This window comes from Thamnophis sirtalis, unplaced genomic scaffold (assembly GCF_051295495.1).
Source record: "Thamnophis sirtalis isolate CommonGarterSnake01/CBP01778 unplaced genomic scaffold, rThaSir2_p1.2 scaffold_15, whole genome shotgun sequence".
NCBI lineage: Eukaryota > Metazoa > Chordata > Lepidosauria > Squamata > Natricidae > Thamnophis > Thamnophis sirtalis.
Genome location: NW_028261395.1, coordinates 10,243,286 through 10,260,954, shown reverse-complemented (window position 1 = coordinate 10,260,954; position 17,669 = coordinate 10,243,286). Strand labels below are relative to the sequence as shown.

General features: G+C 43.2%; 1 protein-coding gene across 1 annotated transcript in view; it reads right to left on the bottom strand.

Annotated features, from left to right (window-relative positions):
- The window catches only part of MICU1 (mitochondrial calcium uptake 1), a 205,215-nt gene that overhangs the window by 113,578 nt on the left and 73,968 nt on the right, over positions 1–17,669 (bottom strand). The window contains exon 5 of the mRNA XM_087701830.1: positions 13,571–13,614. Coding sequence (XP_087557956.1) covers positions 13,571–13,614 — 44 coding nt within the window. The remainder of the gene's footprint in view (positions 1–13,570; positions 13,615–17,669) is intronic.

Here is a 17,669-nt window from a genome sequence, read left to right as displayed (position 1 = left end):
CTAAAAAGCATGTTTTACATTAGCAGAACAATTGATATAATCCAGGAGATATTTTTTTTATTTTTTAAATGTATGGAGATGAGCATTTCTATGAAATACTGCAGCCTTAGTGGGGAAATCGCTTTGCAATGTCTTTGTACAGTAAACCTAGAAAATGAAGAAAAAATGTGCATAGCGCACATTTTTATAATTTGAGCCAAGGAAACATGTTTATTCCCGTGAGAAAAATGAGAACTGTTGCTTTTTTTTATTTTTTAAGGAACAGCATATGCAATATAGCCCCGTAAAATTGACCTCATGATACATCGAGCTAGACTTGAGTTCCTGGTGGTTCTGAGAGGCTAGAAAGAGAAATGTGCATGGATACCTTTCCCAGTAACAAATTAATTAACCATCGCCATTAAAAAAGCTGCACCTGAAATGCAAGAATTTAGAAGGCGAGCATTTTACTGTCCAGAGGAAAACAAGCCACCAATATCCCATGACCCTCCACAGGCAGCAGGAGCCCAGCAAGCAAGGGATGAGTCCTTCTAAAGAAAGCAAGAAGGAAAAAGCCTCTTTAAAAGGGACAGAATATATCTGGTATTACTGGCAGATCTCCAATATTTCAGAAACAGTCCGCATTGGTCTCTTCAAATCATTTAAGGTATTTATCCTTTCATTGTACACTCTTAAGTGCAATATAGAATTTTGCAACTCAGAGAAGACTACCCACTGGATTCTTCCAAAATTAATGTATCTTCAGGCAACAAAAAATAGCACACAAAAAAGTTTTAAGTGAGAGAGGCAATGATTTATTGATAACACGGCTGTAATTTGCCTTCACTGCTCTGTCGTGTTTTTGAAAAGATGCTACTGGATGTATTTTGAAAGAGAGCTACAAGTGCATTATCTCATAAGAAAAACAAGCTGAAATGTTCGTGGCACGGCAAAACCGCGGTCCACTAAAGCGCGCCCAGTTAAAGCGCGTGCCTGATGTCATCAGCAGCGCGACAAATACGACCGCGGAGAAAAAAGGGCAAAGCAAGCCGATTTACATAAAGGTAAGGGTTAGGGTTAGGGTTAGCGTTAAGGGTTAGGGTTAGGTTTAGGGTTACGTTAAGCGTTAGGGTTAGGTTTAGGGTTAGGTTAAGGGTTAGCGTTAGGTTTAGCATTAGGTTTAGGGTTAGGTTTAGGGTTAGGTTAAGGGTTAGGTTAAGGGTTAGGCTTAGGGTTAGGTTTAGGGTTAGGTTTGGGGGGGTTAGGTTTAGATTTACGCGTTAATTTTAAGTTTACCGCTCACAGCATGCTGTTTTCGTCGCGCTGTGATGACGTCACGTACACGCTTTTGTCGAGCGCGCTTTAGTCTACCGCGGTTTTGTGGTGGAACCGAAATGTTAGGGTGCACCAGACGTAGCGAAGATTTTCTTAAATGTTAGACTATACACCAGATAGCCAAGAAGCAGTCTATGACTGAAGAAGTATCTCCAGCAAAAAGAAGACAACAGCTTTTACTAAGGAAGTATATTGATATGTCTTGTTTATAGATATTCTATTCTATTTTATTTATTTGTTTGTTTGTTTGTTTGTTTGTTTTTGTCAAGCATGTATAAGATAATAGATACATACAAGATTATGAATATATGAAATGAATACAAATAAATGGGGTTGTTAGGACAGGGACGGTAAGCGGCAAGCGTTGGTGCGCTTATGCACGCCCCTTACAGACCTCTTAGGAATGGGGTGAGGTCCACAGTAGACAGTCTAAGGGTAAAGTTGTGGGGGCTTGGGGAAGAAATCATAGAGTCAGGTAACGCATTGACAGTCTAAGTCATCCAGGTTATGGTGTCCCAAAGGTGTTTTTTCAAAAAGCAACTGGACTTCCTTTGTTTTTCCTTGAAGACATTTTGCTTTAAAAGATTCTTGGATGAGGAGCTAAAGTTCTTCAAAGAAAAACAAAGTCCAGTTGCCTTTTGAAAAAAACACCATTGGGACATGTATACCTCTTCAATCACCCGCCATAACTTCCCTCTCTCCCTCCCTCCCTCTCTCTCGCTCTCTCATCTTGAGAGAGACTTGAGAGATCGCCTGCTGCCAATTACCTCCCAAAGACCCGTTAGATCACACAGGGTCGGCCTCCTCCGGGTTCCGTCCACCAGCCAATGCCACCTGGCTACTACCAGGGGGAGGGCCTTCTCTGTGGCAGCTCCGGCCCTTTGGAACGAACTCCCCGCGGAGATTCGGACCCTCACCTCTCTCCAGGCCTTCCGGAAAGCCGTCAAAACCTGGCTGTGCCGGCAGGCCTGGGGTTGATGAGTTCCCCTCCCCTCTCGACTTGTATGGTTGTATGATTCTTGTTTATTTTAATCACGTGTATTGTGTTTTATGTTCCCTTTTTCCCCCTTTGAGTTGTTCGCTGCCCTGAGTCCCTCCCGGAGAAGGGCGGCATACAAATAAACTAAATCTTAAATCTTAACTTGGTTACTGAATTAATCTATTTCATGGCTTTTACAGATTACACTAAATCAGTGACTTGGTTACAGAATTGATACCCTGGAGGAGTTCTGCTCCTCGTGCTGCTCTTGTTGACAATTTACCAATGGTTTATTTGATTCTGATTTTCATATACACCTATTTTTCATGCAATTATCTGCATATATTTCTAATAGCTTTTTTCCCCCTATTTCCCCAAACAAGTGACAGAAATGAGGATTACTTAGAAGAATGTTTAACTCTGAGAGTATTATCCTAAATCCAATTCCATGAGATATGATAAAGTGTGAAAGTTTGCTAATTTCACAGGGTTGATGTTAATCTATGTAAGATTCCAGGCAAAAAAAACCCAGTGTTTCACGAGTATCATTAGCATCTATTTTGTCTGCTAATGTTCGCTCCTTAGAGCCTAAAATGTATTACATGAAGCTAGATTTAATAACAAACTGGGAGGTGATAAATTATTGCAACGGAAACTTGGTTAAAGCATTTTGTCCCAGATAGTGTTGCTAACTTGGGTGGATTCTTTTGAGAGCGGGCATCAGAATTTCATTTTTTTAATGTGTGCCAGTTGTGTTCACAGAAAAACAATGTCAATAAAGGTTATCTTATTTTATAATACTGTGCTTGCTTAGTAAAGCTGTTGCAGTAGCTTCCTGCATTGCATTTGCACAGAAAGTTTGTTTTCAGTATAAAACTATGCCATGGCTCAGGGGTGGGTTTCTCGCCCCGTTCCAACCGGTTCGGTTGGAACGGGGCCGGCGGCGTCCTCGTGCACGCGCGCAGCGCACGCATGCGTACTAGCGTCTGTGCGATGCTCCAGCTGCTCCTGGAGGATCGCGCAGGCGCTGTATGTGTCCTGCGCATGCGTGGAAGCGCAGAACTCGTCAAAACCGGGTAAGGAGCGCGGGCGGGCGGGTGGGCCAGTCGCCGTTCCCGGAAGTTACTTACTTCCGGGTTCGCCGACCAACTGGTTCGCAGGGACCGCCGCAAGCCGGTTGAAACCCACCCCTGCCATGGCTCCAGGTTTATCGATGGTGAAAAAATATTAACACTTCTTTAAAAGAAAACCAAAAATTTACCTCAGAAAAGAAAAAGAGAGAGAATTATCAGTATTCTAAACTGACTCATATATGATATATGGGCAAACAAGTGAAGAGCGCTTCAGGGTAAGTCTTTCTCCAGGGCCTACGTGAGGCTTCACATTCAATACTTGTCAGTACAGATGCCAAAGAAGTGAATATCACCCTTGTTATAAAATGCCCCATTTGCTTAGGATGTAACGTTTCATGTTATAAAGGTCTCGTTGGGGAAATCTTCCACAGACAGACACATTTGTCAATGGAAAGAACTCAAGACTACAATTTGGGATTATGACACCTCACTCTGGGAAATGCTCAAAGCTATTAAGAGGTGCACTCCAGCCATAATTATTAGCAGGTTCACCGACAAAACCGCGCTCGACTGAACCGCGCCCGACTAAACCGCGTCGCTGACATCATCAAAAGGGCGACAACAGCGCAGAAACAGAAGCACGCTGTAAACCCTAAACCTAAAATTAACCCCTAAACCTAAACCTAACCCCCCTAAACCTAATCCTAAACCTAAATGCATTTTTTATTTTTTTCCATTTTCATTTCGTACAGTCACATATATACTGTGCATAACCGGGGCCATATAACATTAAACAATAAACACAGCTAATCCTAAACCTAACCCTAAACCTAACCCTTAACCTAACCCTAAACCTAACCCTAAACCTATCCCTTAACCTAACCCTAAACCTAACCCTTAACCTAACCCTTAACCTAACCCTAACCCTAATCCTAACCCTTAACCTAACCCTAACCCTAACCCTTAACCTAACCCTAACCCTAACCCTTAACCTAACCCTAAAGCTAACCCTAAACCTAACCCTAAACCTAACCCTTACCTTAAGTTGAATCGGCTTGCTTTCAAAGCGCTATTTAAAGCGCCCTTCTTTCTCTGCGCTGGCTGTTGTTGCCCTGTTGATGATGTCAGCGACGCGGTTTAGTCGAGCGCGGTTTAGTCAAGCGCGGTTTTGATGGGTCACGATATTAGCAAATGTAAAAGCTAGAGAGCTTTCTAGAACGTTGTTAGAAACATATTTCTGTCATTATTCTGCTTTTCCTCCCAATTCCCTTAGTATCTTTTCAGCAGGAACTCTGAGGGTCATTAATGATTCTATTTGTGTGTGTCTGTGTGGAAATACTCATTATAGGTAGTCCTTGACTTCTGACCATTCATTTAATGATCCTTGAAGTTATGGATGTAGGAGAAGAGCAGGCAGAAATGGAGAATGGGATTAAATGTGTCATCAGTTTAGAGTCCTTACATTGCTACAAGGGATCCAAGTCCAGCCCTCCTTTGAATTATGTTAACTCTGATCTAGCATCAATTTAGTGCTGACTATTATTGGCCAGATTCTTGGGTACATGTTTGAATAAAACCTCTATGTTGCAACTTTATGGATGCTCCTGATTCTTTATGCCTAACATTGGCTATTGCAGCATCTCCAACGTAATATGAACAACATTTGGACACTTGGCAGCCCACCCATATTTATAATCTCAGGAGCACTTCAACTACCCCGTCCAATTATCTCTCCCCATCTATGTCCTTTTGTCCCTCTACACAGCCTTTTCTGTGGCTGCTCCGGCCCTCTGGAACGATCTCCCCGTGGAGATTCGGACCCTCACCACCCTTCAGGCTTTCCGCAAAGCCGTCAAGACCTGGCTGTTCCGGCAGGCCTGGGGCTGATGAGTTCCCAGCCCCACTTGAATTGCTGATTGTTGTGTAAGTTTTTAATTTGTCTTTGTATCCTGTTTTGTCTCGTTCGTTTTTGTATTGCCCCCTTCCCCATGTGTTTGTTCGCCGCCCTGAGTCCCTCCGGGAATAGGGCGGCATACAAGTATAATAAATACAAATACAAATACAAATACAATACACTCCATGGCACCTGAAGCCTTACTTGACTTTTGCCATTATCTCTCTCCCTCTACTGACCAAGACAGCTGCTGGCCGCCTGAGGCTTTCTTCCTCTGGTCTATCCGTGACAGATTCCTCACACGATCTAGCAAAAATGGCTTCATGTGGCCAGCAGCAGCTTCGTGAAGGGGCAGACTGGGCATGCCTCATCAGTAGTGGGAACAAGAAGATGGCAAAGGTCAGCTAGGGCGGTGGAGTGCAGGGTAGCAGGGGTCTCAGAGTACAGGGTGGCAAGGGGGCAGAGCTTGTGGCTGGTGCTGGGCTAGGACAGCTGAGGCTTCCAGGAGAAGCTGCAGCTGAAGACTTCTTGCAGTCCCAGAGTGATGGCCTACTAAGAAATTCTTGAGCCACAATGTAGTTTTTCCTTGGTCGTCCTACGTGACCCGACAAATGCGCGCACGACAAAACCGTGCCGACAAAACCACGGCACAAAAACCACAACGTCATCAACGCGACGTCAATGTAGCGACAACAACGCGCCGACAGAAGCGCAATTTAAGTTAAGGTAAGGGTTAGGTTTAGGGTTAGGTTTTGGGTTAGGGTTAGGGTTCGGGTTAGGTTTAAGGTTATGTTTACAGCGCGCTTCTGTCACCGCGCTGTTGTCGCCGTGCTTCAGCGCTCATTCGTCGGGGCGCTTTAGAACTTGCAGTTTTGTCACCGCGGTTTAGTCGGGCGCGCTTTTGTCGTTCGCCCTTTTGTCAGTGACCCGTCTTCCTATACTTACACAGATGCATGCACATACCCTACTTCAGTCATGCTGAAACTTTTCTGCACTGAGTGCCCAAATTGAAATGTGCATGCACCAGACAGCCAGAAAACCGAAGACCAGCTGGCCTGTGTGCATGCGCGGGCGGGCCACCTAGTCTTCAGATTTCCGGCGTACATGCCAGCTGGTCTTTGTGTGCACCGGAGCCCCAGAAAAATGGCTGGCACACATATGCGCACCGGCCAAGTAGTCTTCGGGTTTCTGGCACTCCAGCACACATGAAGACCAGCTGGCCAGTACATATGCGTATGCCAGAAACCTGAAGAGTAGCTGGCAACAGTGCGCATGCCCACAGAAAGGGCTCTTTGTGCCACCTCTGGCACATGTGGCCCTACATGCTATTTCCCTGCCCCCCCCCCCGAACTGCATTTGCTCAACTCCTGTATTCCTTACCTGGAACTCACATCTGCTTCCCATTTAACACATCTGGAGTTACAATAGCAATGAGATTGTCAGATTGCCATCACTAAGTGATGTAGTCTTATGACTCATGCTTTACGATCCCTTCATTTAGCAACAGAAATTCCGGTTCCAATTGTGGCCCGAAGTCAAAGACTTCTTTAGCGTTGGCTCCTGGAGGAGGACTGGAGAAGGGTGATACCTGTGATCTGAATGTCTGTTGAAGAAAAAACCCACTTCTGGAAGTGGGATTTGCACTGGGAGGAAATCTAGCACTTGCAGATATAATTTATTCTGCATTGGAAACAGTGTCCTACTTATCTTTTTTTCCCTAATGCTGTTTTCATTTTTAAAAAGACAATATTAACAGCAAAACAGTTTTAATACGCACCTGGGCTTTTTACAGCTCCAGGGCACAATTGGCCCTTTGGCATTCCCTGTCTGACCAACGTTTTATTTTGAAGACAATTGTTTTTTTCAATTTACACATGGTTTGGTCCTCCACAACTGTCTCAGTTTCTCATGTGTCCCCTTGGGAAAACTAATTGCACCACCTCCCTTTTAATGGAATCTCAAGTAGAATCTATAGGCAGCTTTTCTCTAAAGCTCATTACTAATTCCTTCATAATTCACTGAGAACTGAATGTTGGTTTTGTTTTTAATATGTTGTCTTTGTCTCGTTCCCCCCTTTCCCTTGTCTTTTGTGAGCCGCCCGGAGTCCTCCGGGAGTGGGTGGCATACAAGACAAATAAGTAAATAAATAAATAAAATAAACTACTTGTTATGATAGGATGGTCCTGAAATGCAGTTGAGAAACTAACAGTGGATTTCTAAACATGTCTTCTTTTTAATTCAAATGGCTTGTTTCTCAGTAAAAATTGTGTGGGGGAGAAAAATGAAATGTGTCAAAGGAGCTAAAGTTATTATCTCAAGAAAACTGATAATGGAAATTTGTTATATTGGAAAAAAATGTTCCAGTACTATGTTGAACACAACTATGCTCAAGGAAATGCCCTGTTCTTTAAATCAACTTTTCTATTTTTCTTTCCTTCCTATTTTTACAGGGCATAAATATTCAGTACTTTAAATCAACGTGTTTTATTGCTCTCATCGTAAAGAAAAATTATTATTTCATTTGGTTGAGGAATAGAAAAGGTTCATAAAATGCATCCAGGAAGCTGTTAAACCTGGTAATGAAATAGCATCTAGTGCAGTGTTTCTCAACCTTGGCAACTTGAAGATGTCCGGACTTCAACTCCCAGAATTCCCCAGCCAGCATTTGCTGGCTGGGGAATTCTGGGAGTTGAAGTCCGGACATCTTCAAGTTGCCAAGGTTGAGAAACACTGATTTAGTGACTGTGGTGGGGTGGGGGAACCTGTACATTATATGAAATAGCTTAGTAATGAATTCCCTTTAGTACTTTTTTTCTATCAAAAAAGTTTGAAAGGCCCATATTTTAATTTGTTTAAGTAGCACAGTCCAAATAAAGAAAACTTCTATTTTAAGACGGATGATGGAGAAAAAGGTAAATATGTGTGTATATAGATATAGATATATATATGCTGTCCCTTTTAAAAGGGGTGGATATGGGATCTGAAGCACAAACTGGTTAAAGCACATGCTGACAAGTCAGTACCTGCCAAAAATCCTGAGAAGAGGGGGTAAAGGTTAGGAAGAAAAGGAAGAAAATCAGCAAAGGTTTGTTACAACAATAGGAAAAAATAAACCAACAAAAAAAACATCATGTACATCATAATGGCAGGAACGGCAGAATAAAACGAATAGCAAGTTAACATTTCGGGAAGAAAGAATTGCCGAACTCCTTAGAAGCAACAAATAAAGGGGAGGAAATCAATGGTATTTATCAGTTGCCCTGCTACAATATCAAGAACAGTTCTGAACTAGGCTTCCTGATGAAGCATAAATCACACCCTTAGTCCCCAAAACCCTCTTTAGGGTCATTCACAGCCTGTGAATGAGTCACAAAGAGTCTGTGAAGAGTCCTCCAGATGTCTGCCACAGTCTTTCAGGGTAATGCTGATAAGCACCCATCTTTTAGTCTTGCAAGGCCCAACGGAGCACAGAGTCAAACAGCTTCTCAGAGTTTGAACCAATCGGAATGAACAAAACTGCTTCCTGCAAAGGCTCACATCTGTTTGCTCCTCTTCTATGTCTTATGGGAGGGGCCAATCACCTCCAAGCCTTACTCCTGAGTCACCCCTTTTTGTTTTAACTGCTCTTGCCTTCTGGCAGCTCTATGCACACTGGAAACAGGCTCACACTGTTCTTCTGCCTCGCTGATGTCAGACTCTGGAGGCTTCGGAGGCAGCACATCACTACCAGGTGGCCTTGGCCCCCACTCTGCCTCTGACGCAGAGCCCTCATCCGAGCCTTCCCCAGACTCCAGGAATGGCCCATGTTCCTCCCCAACCTCTTCACTGTCCAACTCTGCTGCCAACTCCGCAGACCACAACAAGAAGGAATCTATATAACAGTCTAGTTCAGTACTTTCAATTTATGGCAACAAAAATAAAGCCTTCAAGTTTCAGCAGAGTCAAGAAGAAGCCAACAGGTCATAGATTCGCCCTTGAGCAAAAATTCATATTTTCTTCTATCTGGTTGTCCTCTTCCGGTGACCATGTAGCTTTGAGAGAACATATACACGAAGCATTGAGGTAGGGAGGGAACAACCACCTAGCCAACCAAATCAATGGGTCAACCTTGTCAAAATGAGGTGATGAATGTTGCAGCCAAATTGCCCTCCACCGTCATCTCCAGTTTGAGATATAAAACAACTTTTATAAGAAAAAAAGCAATGCTTTCTTCCTAATAGCAGTTAGGAAGAAAGTTAGAAAGTTACCAATCATTTCCTCTTCTTCTCCAGCTTGGTGTCTTCCACATGTTGAATGATAGACATCAATAGCACTTAGCAATAGCACTTAGACTTATATACCGATTCACAGTGCTTTACAGCCCTCCCTAAGGAGTTTACAGAGTCAGCATATTGCCCCCAACAATCAGGGTCTTCATTTTACTGACCTCGGAAGGATGGAAGCTGAGTCAACCTTGAGCCCGTGAGACTCGAACTGCTGAACTCCTGGCAGTTGGCAATCAACAGAAGTAGCCTGCAATACTGCATTCTAACCACTGTGCCACCACGGCTCTTATCAATCTTATCAAGGTAGTCTAAGCTGTACCTGTGCCCTAACACACCTCAGGAACTAGGCTGGAGAAACAGATGGTCCTTTGGAACCCATTTTCCTTCATAATAACCTCAGTGCAGAACTGCAAATTAACCCAATTATCCATTGGCACTTAAAATTAATGGCTGACTTCATGGTTAACCTGAGATTCCAATGTATCTTTGGCAGCTGGCCCAGTTATCTGGAGAACAAATCTACTAAAATATATGCTAACATCTCATCTTCTGGGTGTACTAAAAGGCACAGACATGGTTATACAAATAATTACTTCTCCTGATAAGCCACACCATCTGTCACAATTTTTTCAAATAATTGTAGATTTCAAAGGAAAAGCAGCAACATATAAATATGCATACAGCACTGACAATTAAAGCTGTGCATATATTGCTAATTTAAGTTTTCCCTCTCTTGGAATGCATACCAAGAGAAACTGTTCTATTAAGCTCAGAAAAGCAATGTAATTTAAAAGTAATATGAATGAGATAAATCAGGAAAAAAAGGGGAAACCACTGAATTTTTTTTCAGCACAACCAAATCTTTAAAGTGAAGTCCCAGACTCAGTGAATTGTCTGAAGCGCCCATCCTCCCAAACAGAACCACTATGAAGAGATACGTAAACCGTCTTTCCAAACATATCTAAAATCACTCTGCAATTCCAGTTCAAATTAACCACAGTTAAGACATTTGTTCTTTTACGATGAAAGAATAAACTGGGTGACACAAGGGCTCATAAAATAATAAATATCTAAAAATCTAATGCAGTATTTCAGAAAAAGGCAAACTGTTCTACTTATTTAGAGCTTACTACACATTAGAAATAATGTGAGCACATCTGTATGTGGCCAAATATCATAAGTCTTATATTGGAGCATTTGGGGAGAAAACTGTTTCAAAGAGCAGCGTACACATTTTAAAAAAATGACAGTAGTTTGACTGCACACTTTAAATTATATAGGTAGTCCTCAACTTGTATCCATTTGTGTAGTGGCCAATCCATGTTACCACAGCATTGAAAAAAAAGTGTCTTACATCCACTCCTGGAATTTACAACTATTGCAGCAAGTCCCACGGTCACGTTATCAAAATTTGGGCACTTGGCAACTGGCATGTATTTATGACAGCTGCAGCATGGAGGGGAGGGGCTTGTGATCATCATTTGTCATTTTTTCAGCCGACTTCTGACAAGCAAAGCCAATGGGAAGCTTGATTTACTTAATGATCATGGGATTAATTTAATAACCACAGTGATTCACTTAGCAACCATAGCAAAACGTTCATAAAATTGAATGTGTCTTACTCAATAGCTATCTTGCTTAGCAAGAGGAATTCTGGTCTCAATTGGGAGCGTAAGTCTGTGTTTCTTTCTCAAACAAGGAAGTTGATCATTCAGAGACTGGTATTAAATATTAAATCCACACTCCAGAATAACCAATAATTGTGTTAATCAGCTTGTTCTACCAGTCAGTCTGATAAAAACTGGCCGCGGGACCTTAAATTGAATGATTCAAAACTGTCACCAATGACAACTTAAATTATTCCTTCCGCCCATCCAGATGTGCTAAGGAAAAAGGAAGAACAGGAGCAGAATGACGTGGAGGAAAGTTAATGTAGCTACATATTAGACTTCTTTCTGCTATCCCTAAGCAGGTGGTGGGAACTCTATCCTATCTCTGGGAAAAACAGGGAAGTTTGCTTCTGAGGAAAGAGAGAAAGAAGAGCAAAAGTCCCCAAACTTATTTTTCCCATTTTTATCTTGAAAATGGAAATAGGATGTCCTTTGCGACCATATTCACTGTACCTGTTGTGATCTAGGCTACCCAAGCACAAAGCCAACTCTTTGTCCCAATAAAACCCCAAAGTGAATTCCTCTCCAGCCAAGTCCCAGCCAACAGTCTTTCCAGAGATATCACAACCACAGACCTTTATCAGGCTTGGAGAGCTGCCAGGCCGATATCTTCCAAACGCCACTCTGTAGCAGACAATACTTGGCAAGAAGTCAGGAACAGATCTTCACTCTTAATAAATTAAACTGATTGTCTCCTGGAAACTCCCCTCCCCTTTCACTCCTCTTTATTCCCTATGGGAGAGGCCATTCACCGTCCACCTCTACATGGGGCAGCCCTTGAAGAGTGTTCAGAGACTCCAGATGGTCCAGAATGCAGCCGCGCGAGTGATTATGGGTGCACGCCGGTACACCTATCCTCCACGAGCTGCACTGGCTACCGATTGGTCTCCGGATACGCTTCAGGGTGCTAGTTATTACTTATAAAGCCCTACATGGTATTGGACCTGGGTACTTGAGAGACCGCCTTCTGCCGATTACCACCCACAGACCCATTCGATCCCACAGATTAGGCCTCCTCCGTATTCCATCTGCCAGCCAATGTCGGCTGGCGACTACTCGGAGGAGGGCCTTCTCTGTGGCTGCCCCGGCCCTGTGGAACGAGCTCCCCGTGGAGATTCGGACCCTCTCCACCCTTCAGGCCTTCCGGACGGCTGTGAAGACCTGGCTGTCCCAGCAAGCCTGGGGTTGAGTGCCCCCCCCCTCAAATTTGCTGTGTCTGTTGTGCTTCTAAATTGTTTGTATTGTCTGTTTGTCTTTGTCTTACTTTTGTAATTTCCCCTCCCTTGGCTTTGTTCAGCCGCCCTGAGTCCCTTCGGGGAATAGGGCGGCCTACAAATTGAATAAAATCCAAATCCAAATCCACCTGTGCCTTTACTCGCGAGTCGGCCCTTGTTCCTTAGCTGTTCCCTTCTCCTGGCAGCTCTGCGCACGTGTACATCGGGAACAGGCCCCAGTTGTTCTTCTGCCCCACTGATGTTCGACTCCGAAGGCAGCTAATAACTGTCAGACAGCCTTGGCCCCATCTCTGCCTTTGATGCAGAGCCCTCGTCAGAGCCTTCCCCAGACTCCCAGACTGGCCCATGTTCCTCCCCAACCTCCTCCTCACTGTCCGAATCTGCTGCCAGATCCGCTGGGCACTGGCGGGCCACAATAATACCCTCACTGGATATCAATATCCTAATTCACTGTGGTGCTTAAATATATACAGTGAATCTGGATATTGATACCCAGTGCAATGAATAGGTTAGCAAAGGTGAACACCTTCCTATTTCCATTTTCAAGAGAAAAATGAGGGCCATTTTACATATTCCATTTTTTTGAGGCAGGAAAAAATAAATTCCTGAAAATTCGTATATGTGAACTTACAATGAAGTTAACTTACAATGAAGAGGACAATGTGAACTTACAATGAAGAGGAGACTGGAGTAGCAATTTTGCTGCAATGAAACAGCACAAATAGCAGAAAGCAAGCCATTTACTTCTTACTTTGAAGCTTCTAGTGCAGTGTTTCTCAACCTTGGCTACTTGAAGATGTTTGGACTTCAACTCCCAGAATTCCCCAACCAGTGAATGCTGGCTGTGGAATTCTGGGAGTTGAAGTCCAGACATCTTCAAGTGGCCAAGGTTGAGAAACACTGTTCTAGTGTCTCATAAAAGTCGGTAGAAAAACTCCTAAGAATTTAGATGTAGTTACATTAATTATAATGAGCCAGAAAAAAAGAATACTGTCTGCTTGGAAAATGGACAGGTCTTTGCTTATTTTATACATGGAATAGGGGAGAAAGGGGACATCTTTTCCCTCTCCCCATCCCCCTCCTCACAACACCATTGTTGAAAAGACAATTAGCATGCACACAAAGATTTAGAAATCTCACCTTTCCATCGTAGCGTTTCACCACATATTGATCGAGTCCTAAATCTGGGAATAAAACCAAACAGGGTTGTTACCATATTTTGAAAATGACATTTTTGGCAGTTTCTTTAAAGAAAATGCATCACTTAAGCCTTAGCCATCAAATCAAACATGAAAAAAATAACAGAAAGTAACCTTACGGTATAGTAGGTTAATTTTCTATCTAGTTCTACAGGTTTCTATAATAAATCTTTGTCTTTAATCACTCCACCTCCTCCTAACTATATCATTTACCTGCAGCTAGGTATGCAGGGGTGGGTTTCTCGCCCCGTTCCAACCGGTTCGGTTGGAACGGGGCTGGCGGCGTCCTCGTGCACGCGCGCGGTGCACGCATGCGTACTAGTATCTGTGCGATGCTCCAGCTGCTCCTGGAGGATCGCGCAGGCGCTGTATGCGTCCTGCGCATGCATGTAAGCGCAGAACTCGTCAAAACCGGGTAAGGAGCGCGGGCGGGCGGATGGGCCCTTCGCCGTTCCCGGAAGTTACTTACTTCCGGGTTCGCCGACCAACCGGTTCGCAAGGACCGCCGCGAACCGGTTGAAACCCACCCCTGTAGGTATGCTTCCCCCCCCCATTCATTGTTCCCTCAATTGCACTCCTGTCATCTCCCAGCTACTATAACCGTTAATCATGTAGCTGGAAACAGCACACTTGGATGGGATCAGAGTTTGAGGAAGTCTGGCCTGTATAGAAAAACACATGCCCTTATTTTCATATAGTAAGGCAAATAGTAGTTGCCATTAAGAGATTACAAAAAGCTTTGCTTAATGAAAATATGGAGCAGTGTTTTTCAAATTTGGTGTCAGGCCTGGAAGTCATCTTTTACATTTGGGCCTTTAGGCTTGCCACATTTTCTACTGTGGGAAAATGGGAGGAGGGATTATATGGAGTATGGGTGATATATAGCCAAAATAACATTCTTTTCTCACAGTCAAGGCCACTTTGCTCTGCAGCTGCGATGAAATGAATGAGAGGCATCTCCAGTTTTGGATGGTGCCTGATTGGACCATGTGACAGACATGTGGATATTGGACAGGGACTTGAACTTTCTTTTGGGTGGGGAAAACCTGGAAACTTTCAGATTCTGGCTTTCAGCCGATAAAGGTAAAGGTAAACTTTCCCCTCGCACATGTGTGCTAATCGTTCCTGACTCTAGGGAGCAGTGCTCATCTTGTTTCTAAGCCAAAGAGCTGTCCGAAGATGTTTCCGTGGTCATGTGGCCAGCATGACTAAACGCTGAAAGCGCATGGAACGCTGTTATCTTCCCACCAAAGTGGTCCCTATTTTTCTACTTGCATTTTTACGTGCTTTCAAACTGCTTGGTTGGCAGAAGCTGGGACAAATTAACAGGAGCTCACTCCGTTACGCGGCCTTAGGGATTTGAACCACCAAACTGCAGACCTTTCTGATCCACAAGTTCAGCGTCTTAGGCACTGAGCCACTGCGTCCCTTCCCCTTCATTCAGCCAATATGACATCTCTAATAAAATGGAACTTTTGACATTTGGCAGCTTTAAGATGAGTGGACTTCAACTCCCAGAATTCTTTAGCCAGCATGTTGGGGTTGGGGAACTAGAGCAGTGGAATTCTGGGAGTTGGCTGACTGTGGAATTCTGGGAGATGAGGTCCACACATCTTCAAGTAGCTACGGTTGAGAAACACTGAAGTAGAGGAAACACTTCTTTAAGTACATTTATTTAAGTTTTCTTTTCTTCTTTAGGTTTTAGTTGGGAATAGGAGTTTGGAAAATGGGTTCGATTTTTTCCCCCCCATAGAATGAAATCATGCATTTGATAACCAATGAATTCTCTTTAAAGAAAAAGTGGAAGCATAATTAACATATAATACCTTGAATTAAAGGTGTGTGTGTGTGTGTGTGTGTGCGTGTGTGTGTGTGTGTGTGTGTATAGGTGTGTGGAGTGCTGGCGTTGTTTCAGTAAGTGGATTGATTGGATGTGTGGCTGTATCATGATTGGTAGATTGGTGCTGGCTGTGGGTCCGTTGTTGTTTTCTCCACAAACACAATATCAAGAAAGCTTTCAACACTGAAAATAGCCAACATCTTAAGAAACCCCAAAGACAAAATCCAGCTCGAAAACCAAGGAGTCTACGAAATACCATGCAAAATCTGCCCTGCAACATACATAGGACAAACGAACAGGAGAATAAATGCATGCATCGCAGAACACAAGAATGCAGTAAGAAAAAAAGAAAAAAACTTCCTTCCTTTTTCAGCACCTTAAAGCTACAGGACATGAAATTAATTTTGAAGGAACCAAATTAATCTCCAAAACTGAACACTTGAACAAGAGAATAATTATGGAAGCTATCAAAATAGAGGAACACCCACACAACATGAATAAACGTGACGATACCTCCCGCCTACCAGACATCTGGTAAACAAACGAGCCCCACCCACTACCCAGGCCATTACAACACAAAACAACAACAGACCCACAGCCAGCACCAATCTACCAATCATGATACAGCCACACATCCAATCAATCCACTTACTGAAACAACGCCAGCACTCCACACCCACCCACCAAGATTTATAGAAAAACGGCAACTCCAGCCACGCTTTAAGCCAAAAACACCAGCGTGAAGCTGGCGAGTGAGACCTCGCTGAAACGTTGCCAAGACAATCTCAATCTTACATGGGAAAAGACCCGAATACAACAAGACCAGCATACCTACACCCGTGAAAATTTATGAAACGTGTGTGTGTGTGTGTGTGTGTGTATATGTATGTATGTATGTATGTATGTATATGTGTATGTGTATGTGTATATATGTATGTATGTATGTATGTATGTATGTATATGTATATATATATATACACACACACACACACACACACACACACACACACACATACGTACATACATACACCGTATTTTTCAGAGTATAAGACACACTTTTTTCCCTCAAAAAAGAGGCTGAAAATCTGGGTGCGACTTATCACTGAATACAGCATTTTTTGCCTCCCCACCCCCTTCACAAAAATGGCCATGCATAGCCTTTAGGAGGCTTTCAGAGTGCTCCTGGGGGCTGGGGAGAGCAGAAATGAGCAAAAAACTGACCGGTTTTTGCTCATTTTTGGCCGCATCCCACCACCCCCAGGAGCACTCTACAAGCCTCTAAAGGCTATTCATGCCCTTTTTTTTTGGGAAAAAAAACCCCACTGGTCCGTTTTTGCAAAAAATGGGCCGTTTTGGGGAGGTCTGCAGAGTGCAAAAACTTTTTTTTAAATTGCCTCTTCAAAATCTTGGTGCGCCTTATACTCCAGTGCGTCTTATACTCCGAAAAATACGGTATATGTCTGTCATCCCTTCACAGCTTTGTGAAGGGATGGCTGGTGTGTATGAAACGTTTACTGTTACACACCTCATATGTAATGGTTTCCACTAATTATCATTAAAAGAATAAAATCAAGTCAATTAGGTGGACAATACAAAAAGACATTAGCAACCCTGGGACAATTAATATTTCTTGAGCCTCCTTCTATATTGTTATAAGGAAAGCCATCATTTTTACCCAGTGATAATGGATGCCAATAATTTAAAAGCAATATCCATAACAATGCAGTAATATATGAATAGATACTTTTCTAAATGGCACAAGAACTGGATATGTTTAGCCTAAAGAAGAAAAGATAAACAAGAAAGATGACAACAACCTTTAAATTTCTTGAAGGGTTGTCACAGAAAGAGGGTACGTATTTATTCTCCATAATTCCCAAAACAGGATAAGGGGCAGTGCGTGGAAACTTTTCAGAGTGGGATACAAACACAAAATAAGGTGGAATTTCCTGATTGTGAGAACAACTAAACAGTAGAACAACCTGCTGCTCCATCTTCCAAGACTTTCAAACAGGATAGCTATTTGTCTGGGATGTTATACGGATTAATGTGGCATGATCTAGAACAGGGGTGTCAAACTGGCAGCCTGCAGGCCGGACGCGTCACATGCAGGCCACACCCACTCCAGCTCCCCAATGGGAAAACCGTCGCGAAACGTCATGAGTCAGCAATGTGACGCTGCGAGTTGGACACCTGTGAT